The sequence below is a fragment of the Scomber japonicus genome, chromosome 2, assembly GCF_027409825.1.
Source record: "Scomber japonicus isolate fScoJap1 chromosome 2, fScoJap1.pri, whole genome shotgun sequence".
Lineage (NCBI taxonomy): Eukaryota > Metazoa > Chordata > Actinopteri > Scombriformes > Scombridae > Scomber > Scomber japonicus.
In genome coordinates, this window is record NC_070579.1 from 34,331,721 (window position 1) to 34,355,091 (window position 23,371).

Here is a 23,371-nt window from a genome sequence, read left to right on the forward strand (position 1 = left end):
TAATTCAAATCCTGTATCAAATTAAAACTGCTGATCTGTGTATGGCCACTGAGCACAGCCAGGTACCTATGAAATTGAAGGTGCACTCCACCAAATTTGCACATTCAAGTTCAGTCGACTTATCATGAGGAGCACTAACTAACTAGTTAGTTTAAACAGTTGTATAATGTCTAGTAAGAGCTATTCAAACATTGAGAAAATAATCCCATCCTGATGATATCATTAGGGTTATCCTCAATATCTCCATTGAGACTGAAAAGGGAAGGGGTATACAGAAAGATGCAAGTGAGTGTATTATGGGAAAAGTAGGTTCCAGCATCTTTGGAGCTTGCCCTGCTTGCTAGAGATTAAAAGTCAGAGTTTCTCAGCATCTTTCGCTGTCATTTTGACTATTCTTTCTTTAATGAATCCCATCTGTTTATGGAAGTGCAATATTAAAACCCTGGAGTACCACTTTAAATCCCCAAATACAGACAATAACTGGACAATTAACAAAGAAACTGTTGAACAAAAATTCTGTTAAAACCCCACACAACAATGATACTATTGACTGTAGGTCCAAAGTTCCAGTTATTACCTCAGTATCTTCCACATTTCCTCCGTGGGATGTCTTGTGACATGTGTGACTTCCAGAAGAGTCTGTCATTGAAAAACACAGGAGATGTAGTTCAAATTAAAGTTTTTTTTCTCGGAGTGCTTTTCTGAGTAAAAGACATTCTCGTGAAATTCAGCATGGGGAAAAAGGTGATACTATCAGTTTGTTCAGTGTCAACTGATATGGGTGTGAAAACATGAAGACTTTCACTTTTGGTTGGACTATTCCTTTTATCCATTTTTAGATGTATTAAGAATTAGCTTTCCTGTAGTCGTTTTTTTTTTTTTTTTTTAGATTAAATACCTGATGAGGTTTTATCATCATGAGGAAAAAAAAACAAACCCACACACGTGACCCGAGGATAGGTAAAAGCAGAAGGTTTGAAAGTCGAACAGAAGATAGAAACATGCGTGGGCGCAAGGCCCTCTGGGATGTGATTCAGAGGTCATTATCATACAGAGAACACAAAGATGCCTTTCTGTCAAACAGGTGTTCAGTTCAGGGAATACGCTGTCACTCCGAAATACCTTAAAGGCTCACTCATTTGTTTACGCTCCTATAATTTCTACAGGAACACATCAGGTCTGTAAACTAGAGACGTTCAATTTAGCTCCACTGTTTTACGCACTGCGCTCCTCCTATGGCCCTTATGTTTTTACTACATGAGTATAACTTACTTTCACTGTATGTGTCTGATATCCTGAGCATATGTCTCCCTTTGCCAGACACCCATTATGCTTCATACATTTGTGAAGACATCACGCCCAAGACTTTACGCACTCTCCCCACCTAACCATCCTCTTCGTGCCTGCGGGGTGAGGGAGGGCATCAGTGCGCCTCCTCCAACTCCCACATCCCGAAGAACTGGATGCGCGCCAGAAAGGGAACGGCTTCCCGCTCCTGTCAGGGAGGAACCCATGCGCCGGGATACCCAAATATGGACTGACCGATATCAGATTGGATCGCATGACTCAGCGCCAGTTTATATATCCTTATTGATGAGGCTGGTGAGGACAAAAGGCAAGGTGGATGTTGAAGTGCTTTATTGTTCCCAACAAGGCTGGAATAGTGTTTTTGAGCTGACTTTGTCTTTTAAGAACAACTCAGTTTACTCTCACGTCTCAGAGTGTGGATGCTCACTTGATGTGTTTTCAGTGTTTACCTGGGTTGAGTTTCCTCTACGCTGAATAGGCCTCGTCTTGTTTACAGTCCCTTGTTCCCGGCAACGCCGTCATCGAGAGTGCCCGACATCCCAGAGGCAGGACTAGTGGGGAAACAACCAATCAGCGCGCTGTACTCTACTTGTTCGTGAGCTCACACACGCATGATATAAAAACCCCCGAGAGCGTCAGCCGCTGTCATTTAAGAGGAAACATAGCGGAGCTCAAACTCTGAGCCCAAAAGACCCACCTACACACGAGTGGAATGAAAACATCTGAATTAGTCACTGGACTCCGCCTTTGATTCCCAAATCGACGACTTGGTAGGCTACAGTACAGTTCCACTATTTTGGAAGTTTTGCTCTGTTTTTGATAGCTTTCATCTTCAGTATAATAATACAGCGGGACTTGGTGCTGGAGATTGACTCAGTCTGGACACTGAAGACTCGGTGTCCAAGCAAGCATCTTTGCAGCGCACTCTTGTATTTGACTGTCTGATTTTGAAATATGTCCACAATAATGGAACAGCCTTTTTATGACGACTCGTTTCTCTCTGCTTATGGCCATCCAGGCGCAGCCCTGCCAGACTACAAGCTGCTTAAGCAGAATATGAACTTGAACTTCTCCGACTCATATCGGAACTCAAACTTCAAGTCACAGCACCTGCGCGCCGAGAGTGATTTCTATTCGGCGGGGACGGCGGACGTGGGCTCCCTGAAGCTCGCCTCACCTGAACTGGAACGACTGATCATCCAGAACAGCAACGGGGTCATCACTACAACGCCGACACCTACCCAGTTCCTCTATAACCGCGGGATCACAGAGGAGCAGGAGGGTTTTGCTGACGGTTTCGTTAAAGCTTTGGACGACTTACACAAGATGAACCAGATGGCCCCTCCAAACGTGTCCATCGGCACGGGCGGCGTTGGCTGCTCTGCGCCCGCCACGGTGTTCGGATCCACCATGCAGCCAGAACAGCTCGAGTACACCACACTCAGCAGCTGCACCACGAACCCCAGCCTGTCTTCTGCAGCCAGCTATCCCTCCACCACCATCAGCTACCTGCCCCACCACCAGTATCACCAGCACCACCAGAGCGTTGCGCACGGGTCTCACCATTTCCAGCACACTCTGGCCGGGACGGGCATCCATTCGCAGCGCTTCGGCGGGTTGAAAGAGGAGCCTCAGACAGTCCCAGACATGCTGAGCAGCGACAACAGCTCTCCACCGATGTCCCCAGTCGATATCGAGAACCAGGAGCGCATGAAAGCGGAGCGCAAGCGGCTGAGGAACCGGCTGGCGGCCTCTAAGTGTCGGCGGCGAAAGCTGGAGCGCATCGCTCGCCTGGAGGACAAGGTGAAAGTGTTGAAAACAGACAACGCCGGACTGTCAAGCACGGCAACTGTACTGAGGGAGCAGGTGGCCCAACTCAAACAGAAAGTCATGACACATGTGAGCAGTGGCTGTCAGCTCATGATAGCGCCCAAAGTGAAGTCTTACTGAAGAAACAAAGCACTTTTAAAAAACACTGGACAACAACTGCACTGACAATACCATGAACAAAGTCTTTACACATTGTCTGTATGAGAGAACTGGATCATTAAGACTTCTTTGGCTGAAAGACAAAAATCACACAAGACTACAACACTTTGGGCATTTTTGAATACGTTTTTAAAAGTGTCGTCTTGGCTGTTTACATTTTACTTTAATATTTGTGATGAATTCTGATGTAAGTTATTTGTTTGTCAGGTTGAACTTTTTTTTTACTTGTACAGTATATATTTAAGTAAATGAAATTATGAAATAAGACATATGTGGTGTTGTTTCTTTTTGAGCTTCTGTCTATTTTTAAACTTGCCACCTCTTAGGAAGTACTATAGTATTTCTCGTTAACTAACCACATTGTTGTCACTGATCTTTCTGGTCAGCAGTAAAGTTTACAGCAGCAGCAGCTGCTTGACGTTGGAGACGTCCCAGCGTAGGATTGTTTCCCTATTGACGTACATACGTCAGTCCATATAAGGTCATTTTAGCAGAGAAACGTCATATCACGAAAAGGTTTCCGGGAACTCCCTCCTACATTGCCAGTCAGAGAGGCTGCGCTCTCCCCATCACGCCCCCTTCACACCACAGTGTGTGTGTGTAAATGAAGAGGTTTGTCAATGAGTGGTATGTTCAAGTTAGGGGAGTTTCCCTTTTCTGCTTTCAATTTCCCAAAACAAGGCGTGAGAACACTAGTTCAGGAAAAATGGTTGTAGAAAGTTCCAGACAAACAGGCAGAAAAGACTTTCTGTCTGAGGGTTAAATGCTAGTTTCTATTTACAGGAATTGGTGCCAACAAATGATGTCAGACTCAAATATTGAAGACAAGAGGTCACATCATATTTGTAGCCTCCATATGTAACAGTTAATGTCCCAAAAGCTGTAAAACCTTTGACATAAATTAATAAATTATTTTATCTAGACAGAGAAAGCTTTCATACTATGGTGTTTAATGAAATATCAGATATGTTTTTACTTAAGCCAATTTAGCAATGAAAAAGTGTCATCAAAAGTTACCTCTAAACTAAATGGGGAACCAAAAAAAACAAGGTATTGACATCTCCCTGGTGAGGATATAAAACACAATGGGATACATACAGATGGTCATCCTCCTCAACAGTAAAGTATCTGTGGTTGGGACAGTCATGTAGGTCTGTGTTAAGTCACATCTAACAATCCCATCTTTCCCAATGAGCCTTGCTGCCATTTGGCAATTCCAGCTTGTTGTTCTGACTCAAACACCACAATAACTCCAAAATTAACCAAGACTTCACCACCACGTGACACACTCAAATCCTCTGCCAGGCACAGGGCCCAGGTCACATACACCAAACACGTCTGTTTGTACAATATCTCCAAACTGTAGAGTCACCAAACTCAGAAGGCATCAAAAACAGATTCAGGAAGATCAATGGCACCACCTAGAGGCCACAAGTGGAAACACAGTATAACATACCAGAGTTAAAGGAAACACAACTAACATCTCAATAATAATTTTCCCACTGTTTTAATAATGATGGCAACGTGAATTATTAATGACAAGGAAAAATCAATACTTTTTTCTGGAAAAAAAGGAACAAAACATAACTTTCAGTGCTTGAGACTATGAGGTTGTCCCACCAATTGTACACCAGACATGAGAAGACAAGATTTGCAACAAAAGGATTTTTTTTTTAATCTAACAACTGAAATATTTGTTGGGTTTAATAGATTAGATGCCATGAGGTACTGTTTCACTGGGACACCTCTCATCTGAAGGCAAGTGCTACAGATAGGAAGTCAGCTTGGAGACCTTCACATTTACTGCTTGGAGAAGAAAGCTTTGCTCTTCTCAACGTCGGGGATGATGGTGTCGCTTCCTGGTCTCCACCCAGCAGGGCACACTATGTAGAGAGGGAGAAGGGACAAAGTGCACTTTAGATATCTCTGACAGACATTGAACTCTGCATACAAGGGGAATAAAGTGCAACTGTGAATACCCAGGAGGTTGAGCTAACAACGCAAGGCCATGTGTTCAAACTACATTTACTCAAAGTTGAATAAGTTCACATGTGAGGGGACGATTCCTTTACTCACCCTCGCCGTGTTTGTCAGTGTGCTGGAAGGCCTGCACCAGGCGCAGAGTCTCATCCACGGAGCGACCAACAGGCAAGTCATTGATGGTGATCTGCCTCAAAATGCCCTTGTCGTCAATCACAAACAGACCTCTGGAGGGGCACAAGGCGAAAGGTTTTAGTATTGTGCAATAGAAGATAGTTGATAGTCAAATTGTCCTGATGCTTCATATTTTACACCGTTAAGTGACTTAAAGCACAAATTGCAAAAGTTGAATCTCATTGTTTTTCCTTGTTGACAGAATGTGAATATGTTACTCAACGTAAACATTTCCTAACAAATGTTAGAAGTATTCATCCTATAGCAGACTGAGCATTAGATTTCATCAAGCTCCCTTTCGACAGTGGCTACCTGTATGCGATGCCATCATCCTCCTTCAATACACCGTAGTCTCTGGAGATTGTCTTGGTCAGGTCTGCTAACAGGGGGATCTTCATGCTACCCAGACCTCCCTGCTTCCTTGGTGTGTTGATCCTGTAGAGGAAAAAAAAACAAGATATCAGCAAATAAAAGCCTCATTTGGTGGTTTAAGTGCACCAACATTGTAGGGTCATGTTACTCTTATTCTGATACACTTCAAGTATTTCAAAACTCCCCATCACATGTAGTGATACTTCATGTATAAAATATGATGTAAAACTAAGGTGATGTGATACACAGAGCATAATATAGTTTTTGTGGAATCCTCCTAAGACCTCAAATAAACAAAAGTTATTTGTAAAACAGTGAACTGAAGTCGTGCTACAAAAAACATATTTGGAAATCTAACATACGGATTATTATTATTTTGGCTCAGTAAATAAGGATTCACACCATACTTCGACACTGGCAAACACCCAAATCTCCAGAATTAAAATAATGAGCAAACACAGAGAAGAAAACAGCTTCTTACGAGCTTATGCTGATCTATTTTAGACCAATATCACACTGACTGATATGCCAGTAGTATGAATGTCACCTCCTGATAGTTATTAATATGACAATATGTTGTATGAATACTCTCTTTCATTAGTGATTATAATGTGTTGCACAAATAGTCTCTTTCACTAGTCATTTATTTTGTACTTTGTTCTTTATGCCACTGATCCTACATGTGCTTACTGTAAGCAACAAGGAATAAATCTCACAATGTGAAACGCTGTACAGTCATGCACCAAAACTATAAGCAATGTCGTGGTCATACTGAAGTAATATCCAAAAGACAGCCAAATCTAATTTTAACCTCCAAAACAATGCACCACACTCTGAATTGTGATGGTGCTGTAACTCATGACACCAAACTTCTCACAGCTTCTGATTCCTTCTAGAAAGCGCGGCTGACAGAGACCGTTATTTCTTCTCAGTGTATCAGGAGTGAGAACTTATCGACAGCTTGCAGACAAGCAGACTGAGAGGAGATAAACTGATAAACTGGGGTGGGTGTTTATTCAGATCAACTAAAAATGATGTAATTAAAACTGCTAACAAGTGACTTATTGGTCTGAGTCTTTTATCCATCTGAAAATATCTTCTGAGTCAATGTTTCTTTTTCATCAAAATGTGTTACCCCAATCAAAATTAGATAAGTCTGACAGATGAGTAGCTTAAAGTTCTTTAGAAAATTAAGTCTGCACTACAGCTGGTGTCTAATTATGTTTAAAAAAAATAGCGTGATAGAAAGAAAACACGTCAGCATTTTGAGGAGATAGCATCAGTTTGATCTGCTGTGAGACGTCATTCAAATGCATCATCAGTACTTTAGAGACTGCAAAATAATGTCTGAAACAGAGGCAGTGAAAACTTTTGCTGATGAACTCTACTTTCTGACACACACTGACAATGTGGATATCATTAATTGGCTGGTGTGTGTTTCAGCTAAATTTAATTATGGGTCGAAAGCTAATCTTGCAAAACGACTGTCGACATGTGGAGTAATCAGCTCCACAGTGCATATAAGCATACAAATCATAGTTCAACTCAAGTCACTGTTTCCTTTCAGCTAGCAGGAGTTCTCACCAGGCCAGGTGACTGAAGTGAGAGTCGATGGAGCAGCCGATAACCTCGCAGCCGATCTTGCGGAACTCATCTGCTCTGTCACTGAAAGCAATAATCTCAGTGGGGCACACAAATGTGAAGTCCAAGGGGTAGAAGAAGAAGATCACATACTTCCCTGAGGTGCAAGAAAATGAAGAACTGATCAATGATCAACCCACATTAGATATGACCATAATATATAAAACATTGATACTTAGACACAAACAAAGAGTGGGTCAACATGCACTGTAAATACGTTCGATTGAACAAGAAAGATTACAAAGTTTACAAAGTGATACTACCATTGGTGTACACAATGTATGTGAAATGACAGTACGTTACCTTTGTAATCTGACAGCTGGATGTCCTTGAACTGTCCATCCACTACAGCTGTGGATTTGAAGTTGGGGGCAGGCTTGCCAATCTGAGCATTTCCAGCAGACATGATGGTGACTAATGACTGAAGGAGAGAGACGGCACATATAGTTACCAGAATATTCCACTCTCTCACAAACCTTCATACAGATAAGTCAAGCTGGGTGGAGCCTGAGGCGCCAGCTGGTAGCTACGTCAAAACCCCTCAACATAAGCAAAAGAGCAAACATTGTAATTAAATTTAAATAAAAAAAACATGTGCTCCAGGCTTAACCAGATATCCAGGTTCAGCAGCTCATGAGCACTGCTGCACTGCATAAAAGCTTTTCTCTGTGCAGAAAACCATGTAAAGTCACATGCAAGTCATGTTCAGCCAGCAGGGAACAATAGCCCATTAGAGGCTTACATAACCATGATAAGCAAAAACACTACAAGGGGTTACTTTTTGGACACCCCTTTTATAATGAGGATATTTATATACTTTCATAATGGTTGCAGTTGTATCTTGTGTAATTATAGAAATGCGTGTTAAGTTACACGTTAAATATAATGTAGCTCCAACCAGGCCTTATCAACAGCCATGAAGTGTCTCATCTCTGAAATTGCTACAAAAAGGTGTTTCAGTAGAAAGAAATGTGCAGGTGGAAACGTCTTCATTTGTTTACCATTATCTTAAGTCAAACACAGACAATAGATGAAAACCCTTTGTCGTCTTGAATGTGCGCCTGCAGGGCTCATTTCTCGGTCAAAGTTCAGCTGTGTGCAGTTGAAGGCATTACACTAGGAGCCGGCTGTTTAATGAAGATTAAACAAAGCAAGGGTGCACTGTCCAGATGTCCCAGTAAGCCCGCAGCCACAAGGACAAAGAATGAGCCAGAAACAGGCCTAAATACTGAAGAAGGAGAGGAGCGACTGACCCGCACAGCCCGGCTAACTTAGCTTCATGTTAGCTTATCTAACGATAGTAAACCGCTTTCTTCTCCTTCTCTTTGTTCCAAGACCAGACGGTGACTAATGCTGACCGCGCCGCGCACACGTACTGTCAACTTGTGAAAGTGCAGAGTCACACAAACAAAAATATGGTTTTCCTCACCTGTCTTTGTGTAACGCCGAGGAGAAGTTGGCAGAGCGGAGGTACGGTGCTGGCAGGAGGAGAGAGGGCTCAGAGGAGGGACGACTTAGTGCAACAAGCGCCTAATTTCTTTTCCCCACCCGTATTCCGAGTAGCCCCGCCCTACTCTACCTGTTATTGGCTGAAACTCGTTGGCTACGTTGGTTAGATTGGTCAGGTTTATGGGTTACAGTAAGAATATCAATGTCAGAGCCAATAAGAGGCAGGGTAGGGTGGGTCTTCACTGAATGCCGGTGGGAGAACGAATAAGCAGGCGGTACAATAAACTGTGCAGGGAGTATTAGAGATAAAATAAGATATAAATAAATAAAAAGGCAGACGGCACCAACTTTGCTCTCAGTTGTGAAAACAACTCTTACAAAGTAGAGCTACAAGGTGAGCTTGATTGACTTTATGGGCGGCTGGTGAACAAATATCATATTATCATTAACTCTAATAATCATATAATAGACACACACACACACACACACACACACACACACTGGTTTGATGGTTAACTACACCTGTCATCAGCGAGCATGACAGCCTATTGGAGCACATCAGCAGTAGATAGTAGCTGAGTAGGCCTACATTTATTGAGGTAGGCATACTACTACTACTACATACCAAAGAACAGTGTTGAGGTCCTTGTACTTTAATTGAGCATGCTGTATAAATATGGGCATGTTTACCCAGTACAAACATTCTTACCCACTTGATGATGGTCCGGGTAGTATTGAGATGTTATCCTGATTACATTTTGTGTCTTGAAATAAGTGTGCAGGCAGCAGCTTCTTTCATTGATACTGCTTTTCATATCATATTTGTAATATGCTTACACCTGAGTGATATGCTATAACTACTTTTATTAAAGACACACACACACACACACACACACACACACACACACACACACACACACACACACACACACACACAGATTATTTCTACAATTCCCTTTACTTTGCACAATACATAATTCCTACAGGACTTTACAAATGCATGAATGATACATTGTGTTAAAGATTAAACCAACCAACAGGATATAAAGTAGCCAAAATTAGCTCCACGTGGACCTGCTACAATGTGAGAGGTGTTCCCTCAGTAATAGTAATCTGAAAATGTGATGGTCATTTGTAACTGTCAGGGGCCATTCTGTTGTCTAATAGTACCAGTACTTTTGTTAGTTAAAGCACATTTGGTTGCTAATATTTCTGTAGTTTAAATGCAAGGCTTTTGCTACTTTGACATGAGTAAAAATCTGAATCCCATCATAGACACCCATACTCAGGTATGCACCATGATTCAGAACCAATGGGGTTTAAAAAAAAAAAACTGTGAGTGCTGATTGTCCGGTCAATCCAAGAAATGCTGATGCACATTTTAGGGTCAACACAACAATCAATAAAGTCACACCAAGTCTACTCAGTTACACTTATAGTTTTAGTTTTTTAACTTCATTCACAAGCAAAAATCTTCCTTTTCTTGGTTCAAAAGAATTTGGTCTTAAAATACGTCCACAGTGTCACGTGCAGCTGGACTGGTTGATGAAGTGTTTCCAGGACCATCCTCTTGGTGGTAGTGTAGTCCTGTTATTAAGGAGCCTCTGGTTTGTACTGCTTTTTACAGTAATTTACATTTATGTTCAATTTTAACTTCAGTTAGAAATATTTTGGAAGTAAGATCCAGTTCATGCTGTAATGTAGGCTATATTTAACCACAACAAGAACTCAAGTGAAGATGACTTATTTCAAACTATCAAACTGTGGAGATAGATTAATAGATGGTCAGTGTTAGCCACCAATCACGGTTTTTCAAACTTTGTGGATAAAAGCTGTTTCTGATTACCATACCATTTAAATTTGTTTATGGACAAAGTGAAAGGAAATTTTGTTTATTGATTTTTGCATCACAATACAAACATAACATTTAACTTGGGGGGTCCACGGAGCCTTCAATCGTATCTCAAGGTCTTCATCAGCAGTTACTTAGTTGCCATGGCGTCACTGATGTCCTGACTTTGCATTATTCCAAACACCTCCAGGGCTTTGAACCTCAAATAAGCATAAAGTATCAAATTAAACACACAGCAAAAAACAAAAAACAAAGAAAAAATTAAACAATGAAACAATAAAAATAATGAAAATAATAACAATTAAAACAATGAAACATAGTGAAAAATTATAACAAATAAAAATGAAAATAATGGATAAAATGAAAAAATTGAATAAAAGAAAATGATGTCTGATCATCTGTCAGCACAGCAGAATAAGGACACCACCGCAGTCCTCATTCTCCTGAAGAATCGCCTGACTCTGCCACCTCTCCTGTTGGTCTTCACTGTGATCTCTGAAAACCACAAATATGTACGTTAGCTTGTTTTATTAAAGCAATAAACTCAAGGAGATCATGAGGACTTTAAATATGTGACTAACCAGGCTCAGGCTCGGGCTCAGTCTCAGGCTCAGTCTCAATCTCGGCCTCATGCTCAGGCTCGGGCTCAGTCTCAGTCTCAGGCTCAGGCTCGGTCTCAATCTCGGCCTCATGCTCAGGCTCGGGCTCGGGCTCAGGCTCCGTCTTGGTTGCGTTATCTACCAGCTCTGCTGAGATACTTTCTGGACAGTTGACCCTTTCATGTGTCTCCTCCTCCACACTAGCTGTCAGGTCTTCAGTGTTCTGGCTGATGTTGTCCTCTCTGGAAAAAAACGAATGCTCCAGGACTTCTTGGGGGACAAGTCTACAGTTTTTGTCCATCTCCAGCATATTTCTGAGCAGATCTATAAAGTTCAGCAGCTCTTTCTTCCCAGCCTCATCCCTTAAAGGCATCATCTGGAACAACAAGAATTTAAAGTAAAAAAAAAGTCTAAAACTTTATCATATATAAATGAAGGTATCAATTTAAACTGAAGATATTGTTGTATAATGTCACTTGACTGTAACATCGGACTGATGAAAATAGATGACTTACATTCTGCAAGATATCCAAAGAGCTGATATTGAACTGCCTGGTGTCTTTAAACTTGTGCCCTGTCTCAGCAGAAAATTCTTCGGGAGTCTATAAAAAGAAATACACAATTACATACAATTACATTACTAGATAGATAGATAGATAGATACATAGATAGATACCTTCAGTATCCAGGTCTCCTCATTGTCACTCCCCACGAGTTTAAAAAAGTCAGTGGTACTCTGGCCAAAGTTGAGGAGGTAGTCTGGTGGCTGTCCCAGGGTGTCCACAAAGAATTTCATCTGGAGACAAACACACACACAAAGACATTGTAATTTGACTTTTCATTCTCATTTGTAAGCACACTTCACTGAGGACCTAATTTAGAATTTAGAAGTGGGTAAAGAGGATGCTTACCATGTCGTACTCATGGTGGCCGGGGAAAAGGGTGAAGCCCAGCGCAATGTCGGCAGCAATCAGGCCAAGCGACCACATGTCTATTGGTTCTCCAAACGTCAATCCTAACATGATCTCTGGAGCCCTAAGCAAAGACGAAAAAACACTGTCAGTTCTAAACTCTTATTTATTTCTGGGTGACATCAGATCTGGCTCTTTCCCTGTCACCCAGTGCCTCGCATTCACACACATTCACACAATCACACTTTGTCACATGACTCTCCAGTTGCTGCACTCACCTGTACCATAACGACTGTACAATGGATCCTTGGGTGGCGTCAGAGATGTGGCGGGCCAGGCCGAAGTCGATTATCTTCACTTGGAGGGACTCCTGCCTATGGTCCACAATCATGATGTTGTCTGGTTTTAAGTCGGCATGGATTATTTTTAGTTCCTCCAGGTGGAACAGGGCTGTGGCTATCTGTCAACACACAATTATTTATTCTTGTTAGGTCAAGATAACACAGATATTGATTTCACACCAATTTTTGACATGAAGTAAAACGACTCTGAATGAAAGATACTTCCAACATACCTGGTGAAGGATAGGGCGGACTTCACTTAAGGACAAATGAAGGAAATTTCTCTGTTCCATGTAATCAAATAAACTGAGGTCCAGGAGCTCAAACTTGAGACAGATAAAGTGTTCATGGAGGAACAAGCCATCCCATTTAACAAGATTGCATGTCTTGTCCTCCAGCGTTTGTAGCTGTCGGAGTATTTTGATCTGTGGAAGATTTTTTTTTTGTTTACTATCACCTTAAAGACAAACTGAATGGTAGTCATTCACTGTGTGGAGGATTAAGTGATGTGTGTTGTCTAGCTTCAGTTTTGATAAATAAAGTGTTTATGCTTTACCTCCTCGAGCGCTTGTACTAGTAGAAAAGGATCATCCTTGGTGATCTTGACAGCCAACTTGTTGTCAGTTATTGTGTCGACACACCTGGCAACCTTTCCAAAGGTGCCTTCTCCCAAAAAGGCCTGCACCTCGTAACGTGATGCAAGCAGAGTTCCTTCTGACATTGGGAAATTGTCTGTGGAAGAAGAGGAGATGGACACAGCATGAAATCACATTGTCACATAGAGCATTACACAATCAACAGTACACCAAACAGCACATCTTTGTGTGGCCAAAACACACCCCAAATAGTTTCAGAACCAACTCAGAACCATGCCATGCCTTCTTACTATAAATTTAAACAATCAACTCAAATCAACTTTTTTCAAGTATAAAAACCATGATTTTATGAAATTGCTTCACTTGCATTTCTTTTGTGGCTCAAATTGTCAAAGCACCATATGCTCAAATTCTACTGGTGCATTTACTTTTGCATTATTTAAAAAAAACTTTTAGTTGACAAATCAATCTCGCAAAAACAGACCCCCTATAAAACTAATTAAATAAAAAGTTACTCCTGAATTATTCCAACTGCATTTTTCCTCCAGATCCCAACACATGGAGATTAATTCAGATTTAGTCTAATTAACATACAGTTTGAGGGCTTAACACTATTACATTTTTTAAACAATTTAAATTTTGTTCTGATGATAAAACAAAATGTATTTAATATAGTTATCAATATTGTTTAACCACATAACTTTGAGATATATTCACATACATAGTTGAGTTGTTTTCAGTTTGTCAGTTGTTCAGAGTTTAAGACATATAACTTTTTTTTTTTTTTACCACTCAGCTTACCTGACATGTTGCTTGATGCCATGGACAATTTTTGAAGCAAATACAAACAAAAAGAACGAGTAGAACTAAAGAAAGGTCTCTCTGAGTTGATTTTGCTGCACTTTCAGTTGATGTGATCCAAAGGACTGAGGTGTTCCGTTTCTGTGGACCTATAGATCCTAGATCATTGTGAGGTCACATTCTGAGAACATACTGTATGATGTCATGTAACCATGACGATCACGTGTCAATTAACAATATCTCTATGTATTCTCAAATTAATATATCTGACAATAAAACTCTGCTGGTGGGATGGATGATGGAGTGTAGTAGAGTTTCTGACACAGCATCATTGGCTAATAATGAGTTCAGTTTATTTCAGTCTTTAATATCTAACATTGGAAATTAGTTTTGCAGCAAATAGACACAACAAGTCAGAACAATAGGTTAGGGAAAAAAAGAACCATTCAATTACAAGAGCTTAAACAGCTTGTTTATTTTATTGCAAATTGCAAATTGTTGCAATAGACTTTCACATTTTCATTCTGTTTGCCATGGTAGGGATGTTTGATACTCCTGCTCCACTGCCTTTAAAATATCCAGGTGATGATGCTGTTTTGCATATTTATGTTGTAACTTCATATCAGAGATCTTCAGTTGTTATTTTGTTTGGTTGACTTGAATTTGATAATTGATTGAAGTCCTTTGGGTAGTTGTTTGAACTTGAAAATATAAGTTGTGTAAACTTTCTATTTCAGTTAAATTGACTTGGATTAGTTAATTGATTCAACTGCTTTGGATAGTTGTTTGAATTATTTGCAATTATAAAGTAAAGATGCGTTAATTTGAATTAGTTTATTGAGGTTAACTTAATTTCTTGGAACGTACATGTCCATTTCAACATAGCTAATGTAGCCTGTTGGAATAACTGTCTCAGTACAACAGATTTAAATTTGCACATTTACAGTTGTTTAGACTTACAAAACCTATTCCAGATTGGCTATTTGAACTAATCATTCAAAATTGTGCTGAGCAAAATCTTAATCTTAATGGCTTTAGCAGGTTTGATTCAAAGGGAAATGTGACACCACCACTGCAACCAGGCAACATTTATTGACATATTTTGTCAGTTAAGACTTAAAACTCATGGAAATACAAAGACAGCACTTTGAAATCAAACACAAATTGTCTTAATGACTACAGTATACTGTATGACCTCTGTTCCTTTGGAGAGGAATTTAACAAGTGCTATGGTGACTATGGAGCACAATAGATGGAACAAAGATTTTACATATAAACTGTGTAGTTAGTCTATATGAAAGCCCATTTCTACAAATAAAAGAAATTACCCCCACAGTAAAATATTATAACCTCCTTCTCCTTACAATATAATCAGGAGAAGTCATTTTTATCTCATATTTGACTTTATCTAGAATTTTTGATTTTTTAAAATCTTTTTCATATCTTTCCATCTCATAATTTAGACTTTTGCGCACAACTGAATTTCTAACATAATTTGGGTTTTTTTTAAACTCACTTTTTAATTTTATCTCATAATTATGACTTCAAATGTGGAATATTTTTCTTTCACTCTCAGAAATGGGCTTCCACGTGTCCATATGCACAAACTCCAAAATAATAAATAAATAAATAAAATAACAATAAAACACTTCAGAGCATGAATGTGAATAGCAAAACTTGAATTTGAGATCTTGAACTTCAACAGCAAATTTTAATTTCAAATATTTTTATTTGGATTTGAGACACATATTCAAGTTGAGCACAAAGTAGACAGTAGATCCTTATTTTAACAAACAACAGGTGCAGGGTTTAACAGGAACAATTAACAAACCCGCACGTAACAACCCCCCTCCCCCCTCCCTTTACAGTACTGAGAGCATTTTTAAGGCACAGTTACAAACATTAGCTTGTGATGTATCCCCCTCACGGGGGGCAGGCTGCGAATGCTTATGTCGAGGGCCAAAGCTGAGCATATTTATGTTGTTTGGGTATTATGAAAGTATAATAAAAAAGGATCCCATGTTTTATAGAACTTTTTTCTCTGAGCCGCCGATAGAGAAGCGCAGCATTTCCAACTTGAGACAGGTCATTATGTCTTGAAGCCATTGGCTCAGCGTGGGCGAGGCAGCATCCCTCCACCTAAGCAGAATTGCGTGTCTGTCCAGAAGCAGGGCAAAACCGACCTGCCCAAAATTTTAGATAAAGTATTGAAAATATTGTTCCAGAATATCTGTAATTTGGGGCACATCCAATACATGTGGAAGAGGGTACCGTCGTTGGTTTTGCATTTGTCACAGATTGGACTTAAGCTAGGGTAAAAACTAACCAGCTTAGTTTTAGACATGTGAGCCCGGTGGACAATCTTGAACTGAATCAAACAATGTCTTGCACAAAGTGAGGTTTTGTGTATTGCCTGTAATATGGAGTCCCACTGGTCATCAGACAAGGGTCCCAAATCCTGTTCCCAGGCCGATCTGGTCCTATCCAGGGACGGGTGCGACAGTATGGATATGTTCCTGTATAATTTAGACATTGAACCTTTAGATAGCGGGTCAAAAGAAAGAAAGGAATCTATCGGGTTAATGTCCGGTTTTGAGGGAAAGCTAGGTAGGTGGGAGCGAATGTACTGTCTAACCTGTAAGTATCGAAAAAAGTCGGTTTTTGGTAGGTTGTATTTCACAGACAATTGGTTGAAGGAAGCAAAATATCCGTCCATAAACAGGTCTGCAAAACGTTTGATACCATTCCTGTGCCATGTCTTAAAAGTTGGGTCGGAGCACGAGGGAATGAAAAGGTGGTTAGAGGCAATTGGGCTCAGGAGGGAAAGGCGTTTTAAGCCAAAGAACTTTCGAAACTGGGCCCATATCTTAAAGGTGTGGCGCACCACGGGATTGTCTAGAGGTTTTGGGGAAGAGCCATCAAGGGGTGAACCTAAGAGTGCCTCGAGAGAGACATCTTTGCATGAGTTGAGCTCCAAAAGGGTCCAATCTGGACCCTTAGACCGCAGATGAGAGTGGGTCCAGAAGGTTATGCAGTGAATGTTAGCGGCCCAATAGTAGTGGCGGAAGTCAGGGAGCCCCATACCTCCATCTTTTCTTGGCCTTTGAAGCGAGGTTTTGTTAAGCCTAGGCCTCTTACCCTGCCATATATATGAAGAGATTATTGAATTGAGTGACATAAAAAATGAATTGGGAATAAATATTGGGATGCACTGGAATAGATATGTGAATTTCGGGAGGACATTCATTTTTATGGAGTTTATTCGTCCGGCAAGTGATAGCTTGAGGGGGGACCACTGTGTGAGCAAAGTCTTTACCTGATTTAGCAAGGCAAGAAAGTTCTCTCTCAGAAGATTTTTGAATTGTCTTGTGACTGCTACTCCCAGATAAATAAATTGTTTCCTTTCAATTTGAAATGGTATATTGCTATAATCAAGGCCAAGTGCCTCATTGTTGATTGGAAATAGCTGACTCTTATGCATGTTAACCTTATATCCAGATATGGATCCAAACTGTTTGAGCAAGGCGAGCACTGCGGGTAGAGATGCAATCGGATCTGACAAATATAATAAGAGATCATCTGCATATAGCGATACTTTATGTTCAGTGTCTGCTCTCAAGATGCCAGGGATATTTAAATTATTTTGGAGGGCCACAGCAAGTGGTTCGATTGCTAGGTCGAAAAGGATCGGGCTCAGTGGGCAGCCCTGACGGGTTCCACGGCTTAGGGTGAAAGACTGAGATATTATACTGTTTGCTTGAACTTTAGCAATGGGAGAGGTATAAAGTAACTTGATATAAGCTATAAATGATTGTCCAAATCCAAACTTCTCCAAAACCTTGAATAAGTACACCCACTCCACCCGATCGAAAGCCTTTTCGGCATCTAAGGATACAACACACTCAGGTGTGTTGTTTGAGGTGGGGTACAGAATGTTAAATAAACGTCAGACATTAAAGAATGAATGGCGGTTCTTAATAAAACCCGTCTGATCTTGTGTTATTATTGAGGGGGTCACATCATCCAGTCTATGTGCTAACGTCTTGGCGAAGATTTTCGCGTCCGTGTTCAGGAGAGAAATCGGCCTGTATGAGGCGCAGTGAGCAGGGTCCTTTCCTTTCTTTGCTATAAGAACTATACGAGCCTCGTTCATTGATGGTGGAAGTGATCCCTGCTCAAGTGATTCAGTTAGGACCGTTGTCAAGAATGGAGATAGAAGTGTTGAGAACTTCTTGAAAAATTCGGCCGGAAAGCCGTCCGGGCCTGGCGATTTCCCAGATTGCATTGACGCTATTGCTTGAGCTATTTTTGTTTGGGTAAGAGGCGCCTCCAATCCCCCTGCCACCTCAGGGGAAATTGTTGGTATGGGCAGTGGGTCAAGAAATGCCTTAATTGGTGCAGCAGCATCATCGCATTGGGAGGTGTACAGTTCAGAGTAGAAATCCTTAAAGGTGTCATTTATTTTAGTGTGATCTACAGTGACCTCTCCACTTTTAGTGTTAATATTTTTTATGAGTTGTTTAGCCCTTTGCCCTTTTAGTTGGCTAGCCAAGAGCTTTCCGCATTTCTCGCCGTGTTCATAGTAGTTACTCTTGTTTTTTAACAGTATGTTCTGTGTTTGGTAGGTGGTAAGAAGGTCAAACTTAGTTTTTAGTTCCAAACGTTTGTTGTATAGTTCGGGGGTCTGAGTATGCGCATATTGTTGATCAATCTCTCTAATTTTAGATATCAAGTCTAGTTGGTCTTTCTGAGAGAGTCTTTTCTTATTTGCGGTGAATGCTATGATTTCCCCTCTCAAGTAGGCCTTAAGTGTATCCCAGATCACGAGAGCAGACACATCAGAAGTGATGTTAGTTTCAAAAAAGAAGCTAATTTTTTGTTCAATAAATTTGACAAACTCGGTATCTGAGAGTAGGCTTGAATTAAAGCGCCACTGCCTCATGGGTTGCGGTGCATTAGGAAGAAATGTCAGATATGACAATACCGTGGTATGTACAAGAGCGAACTTGGGGGATCAATCTATTGTCAATAAAGATGTAATCTATTCTTGAGTACGAGTGATGGACACTGGAGAAAAAGGAATATTGTCTATCCCGCGGGTGGAGAAACCGCCATATATCTGGTAACCCGAACTCTGAGAGAAAAGACTGAATACACAAGGCCGATTTACTCACTGCCCCAGGTCTGCCAGAAGAGCGATCTAAAGTTGGGTCCAACCAACAGTTGAAGTCTCCTCCGAGTATTAGGAAATGCGAGTCGAGGTCATGAAGGAGAGAGAAGACACGGTCAAAAAAGCTGACATCATCTACATTTGGAGCGTATATATTGGCAAGGATAACTTTTGTGTTAAATAGCTTCCCAGAGACAATTACAAATCTTCCATTTTTATCTGCTGTAACGCTGTTTGGTTCGAATAATATGTGATTGGCTACCAGGATGGAGACCCCTCTTGCCTTTGCCTGGAAGGTGGAGTGGAAATGCTGCCCCACCAGCACACCATAAGTCTGGAGTTATCAGAGGAGCGCACATGTGTTTCCTGTACGAAGACAATATCTGTTTTAAGTTGTTTGAGATGAGTGAATATTTTTTTTCTTTTTACTGGGTGGTTTAGGCCCTTGACATTCCAACTCACAAAATTAAGTGGGCTACCCAGGGCCGGTTCTAGGCAGGCATATATGAGGGGGCAGTCAGAAATGTGAAGGGGGCATCATGTGTACACATCATGCTCCAGCACTTTTTTTCTGTGCTTATAGTATTGATGCTTTCTTCATTGAAAGGGGTCTATGTGTCCAACCCCAACCTGGAGAAGTGGATTGCACTTTGTCAGGCCTCTGCCTTCAGACCTGTCCAACTTGGGTGTCCCTCCTGAAGACTAACTGAGGCATGCAAACCCCCTGACCACAATAAGGTGGCAATCCCTCAGGGGGGGAAACTGAAAAATAAAAATAAAATATGATAAATGAATAAAATAAAATGAAATAGAATAAAACATCCTTCATCCAAATTTTATCAACCAACAACATAACATTTATCTTCACTGGATGGCCTAATTCTCAAATACATTTCAACCTAACGTAGGACTTCACACACTATAGTTAATATTTACAAAACTGAAAGGTAGTCTTATGAATAATAATGAAACATTTTCTCAAACTATTTTATAAAACACAACAGATATACAGCAGAACATTTTTTTTGTTTTTTGTTTTTTTGTTTTTTTGTTGGCAACTTAACAGCTCGAAAAACACATTTCTCTCACTCCTGTTTTTTTCTCTCCACTCCACTCTACAACAACAGTTTCCTTTTTCCTTTTGCAAAAACTCTCACAAATTCATCCATGTCCAAGTTATTTGTTATGGACTTCTCATGGGCCAAAATCACCAGATTCCTCTTTCTCTTGTGTAACATGGTGCGACGATAGGGGGTTAGAACTCGTGACAATGTGGAGAAGGAACTCTCACATGCTGCTGAAGACACACCAATTACCAGGGCTCTTACATACAATTTATGCAACTCAGGAAAGGCTTCCCTGTATTCCTGCAGGTGTTTACACACAGTGGACAGGTCTGTTTCATTTGGACATTTCTTGAGCAACATCTGTTTTGCTACAAGGATTTCATTTTTCAGACTTGCATTGTGTGCCACTGTGCCAGCCAGCACAGCCAGAGGGTGCAACTGAGTTGAATCCAGAAATGCACTAGATTTGGGTGCAAGACTAGATATGGCTTTCATCAGGTCAACGTTTCTCTGTGAAAATCTAGTTTCCATTTCTGAAATGGCCCTGTCAAGGATGTTGAGCAGAGATCTTTTCAGAGACTGATGGGGATTAAGGGCAGAATCATCAGAGTCTGTATGGCCCACAGTTGAGAGCACAACACTTTGACCAAGGTGTTTGCTCATTGTTCTCCTTCTCTTTGGAGGATGTGAATCATCTCCAGCCGCCACCTGAGATAACTCTGCCCAATAATCATCTTGCCGAATGTTTTCTAGCGACTCCAGTGCTGCACCTACAACCTCAGAAGCACTGCACATATCCACAGACTGAGCCTGTAGAATTGCATTTGCTGGTTTCAAGACACCAAGCACCCGCACTAGAAACTTTCCAGTCTCAAAGAAGTGATGCCTCTTAATTTGACATTGCAGGCCTGATGCCTCAGTGCACAGGTCAACTGCAGCAGCATCATCCTCTGTCATCTCAGATAGGATACTGAGAATATGGTCTTGATTTTCAACAATGCACCTTGTCACCTCATAGTGGCTTGTCCATCGGATTTCAAGCAGCCTTTTAAGATTAGGTGCATCATATTTCTTGGACACACAGTGGTGCTGAAAAAACTTGTATAGTGAACTAGAAAGGTCAAAAAATCTTTTTGCACATGGTTCACAATGCATGGCATGCACAACTACTAGGTGCAGTTGGTGGTTGTAGCAGTGGATATATGGGACATATCTAGCAAGCTTCTGTTGAAGCAGAGCTTGTACACCACCTCTTACCCCACTCATCACAGAAGCCCCATCATAACACTGACTAAGTATGTTGTCAGCACTGTAGCCAGCATCAGAAAGGTGTGTCAGTATCTCAGAGGTGATGTACTCTGCATCAAGTTGATGCAAGTCAAGCAACCCAATAAGATGCTCCTCTGGCATGGAATTGCTGACAAAGCGAATCATCACAGACAAATTTTCCACATTGCACCTGTCTCTGGTCCCATCACTTTTGAGGCAGAACCCCACAGAATCTGCATTTTCATATTTTTTCCTGATCTCTCCAAGCACCATGTCTGCCAGTGTTTATATAATTTCATTTTGGATATCCTTAGATGTATATTTTGCATTCTTTGGGATACCCTTAGCAATGCTTGCTAGCTTCTCATCCTTCTCTAAGGTGTACTCAATCAGCTTTAGGAAGAGACCTGAAGCAATGTCGTCATCAGCTGCATCATGCCTCAAAGTTTCTGCAGTCCCACGGAGCCCCAACTCATTTACACAGAGAAACTTAACAGCACTGCCCACACTCTTGACATAGTAATGGTTTTTTTCAAGTTGTGTTTTACCAACCAACAGGGAGTCAACAGATGCCCCTGTAGCTTCTCTGCTTTTGTGCTGAGTCCATACAGTTGAAGCATGCACATGGTTGTGGCTGGACACATTCCTCTGTAGCCCCTTGTCTCGAACAAGTGCTGCTTTCCAGTTGTTAAAACCAGTTAAGGTAAAAACAACATCCCTCTCATTAACAGTGCTGCCATATTTCCGACAGGGGAAACAGAAGCAGGCGTCTTGCACCACAGAATACTCTAGCCATGGTCATGTGCGGTACCAGGCAGGATTGAATGATCTCAATGTTGTACCAAATGCACGCTTTGGGTAGCTACCCAGTATTGGCTGAGATGGTGCGTTGCCATTTAAGTCACTGGGTAGCTGAGCAGGCTGCTTTGGGGGAGCACTTGTTGGGGGGATGGAGGGAGCTGGTGCAGGAGAATCAGTGCTAGCTACTGTCTCTGCTGTACTAGTAGTAGCATCATTGCTACTACTACATGCAGGAGCAGCACTACACTTTTTAAAAGCCCTGAAAAACGGATGCATTACACAGCATTAACTTTCTCTTTATGAGCTGCTGGAAGCTGGAGCAGAAAATAAGTAAGTTGGCTTTGTTAAAAAAAACAAAAAAACAACCGCTGCCTGTGATTATAAAAAAAACAGTACAGAACTACAGCCTGGGGCGGGGCTTTACGTAGGGGTCCGTCAGACACATAGACTGTATATAAGAAATGGACGTAACATCCGTGACGTCACCCATTGGTTTGTGGACTGCTGCTCGGAAGCCAATAGTATCGAATCTAGGCAGCGCCATCTTGAAAATTTCAGGTGCATTCTGGGAAAAAATGAACACGGATTCTACTTATATGGGCATGAGGCGGAGTCATGAACGGATGTATGGGCGGGACCAACGGCGGAGCGGGGAGGCTGCGATTGGTTGCGAGGGCTGGATCTCAAGGACATTGGTCAATCAACCTGTCAATCACAACGTAGCCACGTAGCCTGCTTTATCGTCAAATATAAAATCACGGAGGCCAAAATTTCACAAATGAACATCATACTGCATTGAAGAAGGCTTTAAACTAGCGATTGAGACCATAAATACATTTTGAAAACGTTTACTGAGGTTAGAAATCAAGTGAGAAGTTGGTGAATTCTCCATTGACTTGTATAGAGCCGGAAGTCTTTTTGAACACAAAACGATCGCCCCCTGGTGGCCTTTTGATAGAATGCAGTTCTAAGTTACTTCCGCATTGGCTTCTTTTCAGAGGACAGGAACTCCCCGCCTGGTCAGACACAGGTCACATGTCTTCAGTTTGTC

The 23,371-nt window shown here is 41.2% G+C and overlaps 2 protein-coding genes across 3 annotated transcripts; one reads left to right on the plus strand and one right to left on the minus strand.

The window, feature by feature from the left end:
* The first annotated feature begins 1,856 nt into the window (after positions 1–1,856).
* Positions 1,857–3,564, plus strand: LOC128367938 (transcription factor JunB-like). 2 transcript variants are annotated; one of them, XM_053328644.1, is made up of 2 exons: positions 1,858–2,078; positions 2,327–3,564. In XM_053328644.1, exon 2 carries the CDS (start codon positions 2,365–2,367, stop codon positions 3,256–3,258), a length of 894 nt encoding a protein of 297 aa, XP_053184619.1. In that variant the 5' UTR covers positions 1,858–2,078; positions 2,327–2,364; the 3' UTR covers positions 3,259–3,564. The 2 variants fall into 2 exon arrangements, with proteins under 2 accessions (XP_053184609.1, XP_053184619.1); XM_053328634.1 differs by having other exon boundaries at positions 1,857–3,564.
* Positions 3,565–4,785: 1,221 nt separating this feature from the next.
* Positions 4,786–8,988, minus strand: prdx2 (peroxiredoxin 2). Its single transcript, XM_053328687.1, has 6 exons — positions 8,894–8,988; positions 7,768–7,885; positions 7,408–7,561; positions 5,764–5,886; positions 5,374–5,504; positions 4,786–5,180 (listed from the first exon to the last, which is right to left on the minus strand). Exons 2-6 carry the CDS (start codon positions 7,868–7,870, stop codon positions 5,098–5,100), a joined length of 594 nt encoding a protein of 197 aa, XP_053184662.1. The 5' UTR covers positions 7,871–7,885; positions 8,894–8,988; the 3' UTR covers positions 4,786–5,097.
* Between the last annotated feature and the right edge of the window lie 14,383 nt (positions 8,989–23,371).

Coding starts and splice junctions, on each gene's coding strand:
- prdx2 (XM_053328687.1), bottom strand. CDS start 7,870: ATGTCTGCTGGAAATGCTCAGATTGGCAAGCCTGCCCCCAACTTCAAA. Junction 7,562..7,767: donor CCAGCTGTCAGATTACAAAG/GTAACGTACTGT, acceptor CTTGCACCTCAG/GGAAGTATGTGATCTTCTTC. Junction 5,181..5,373: donor CACTGACAAACACGGCGAGG/GTGAGTAAAGGA, acceptor CTCTCTACATAG/TGTGCCCTGCTGGGTGGAGA.
- LOC128367938 (XM_053328634.1), top strand. CDS start 2,263: ATGTCCACAATAATGGAACAGCCTTTTTATGACGACTCGTTTCTCTCT.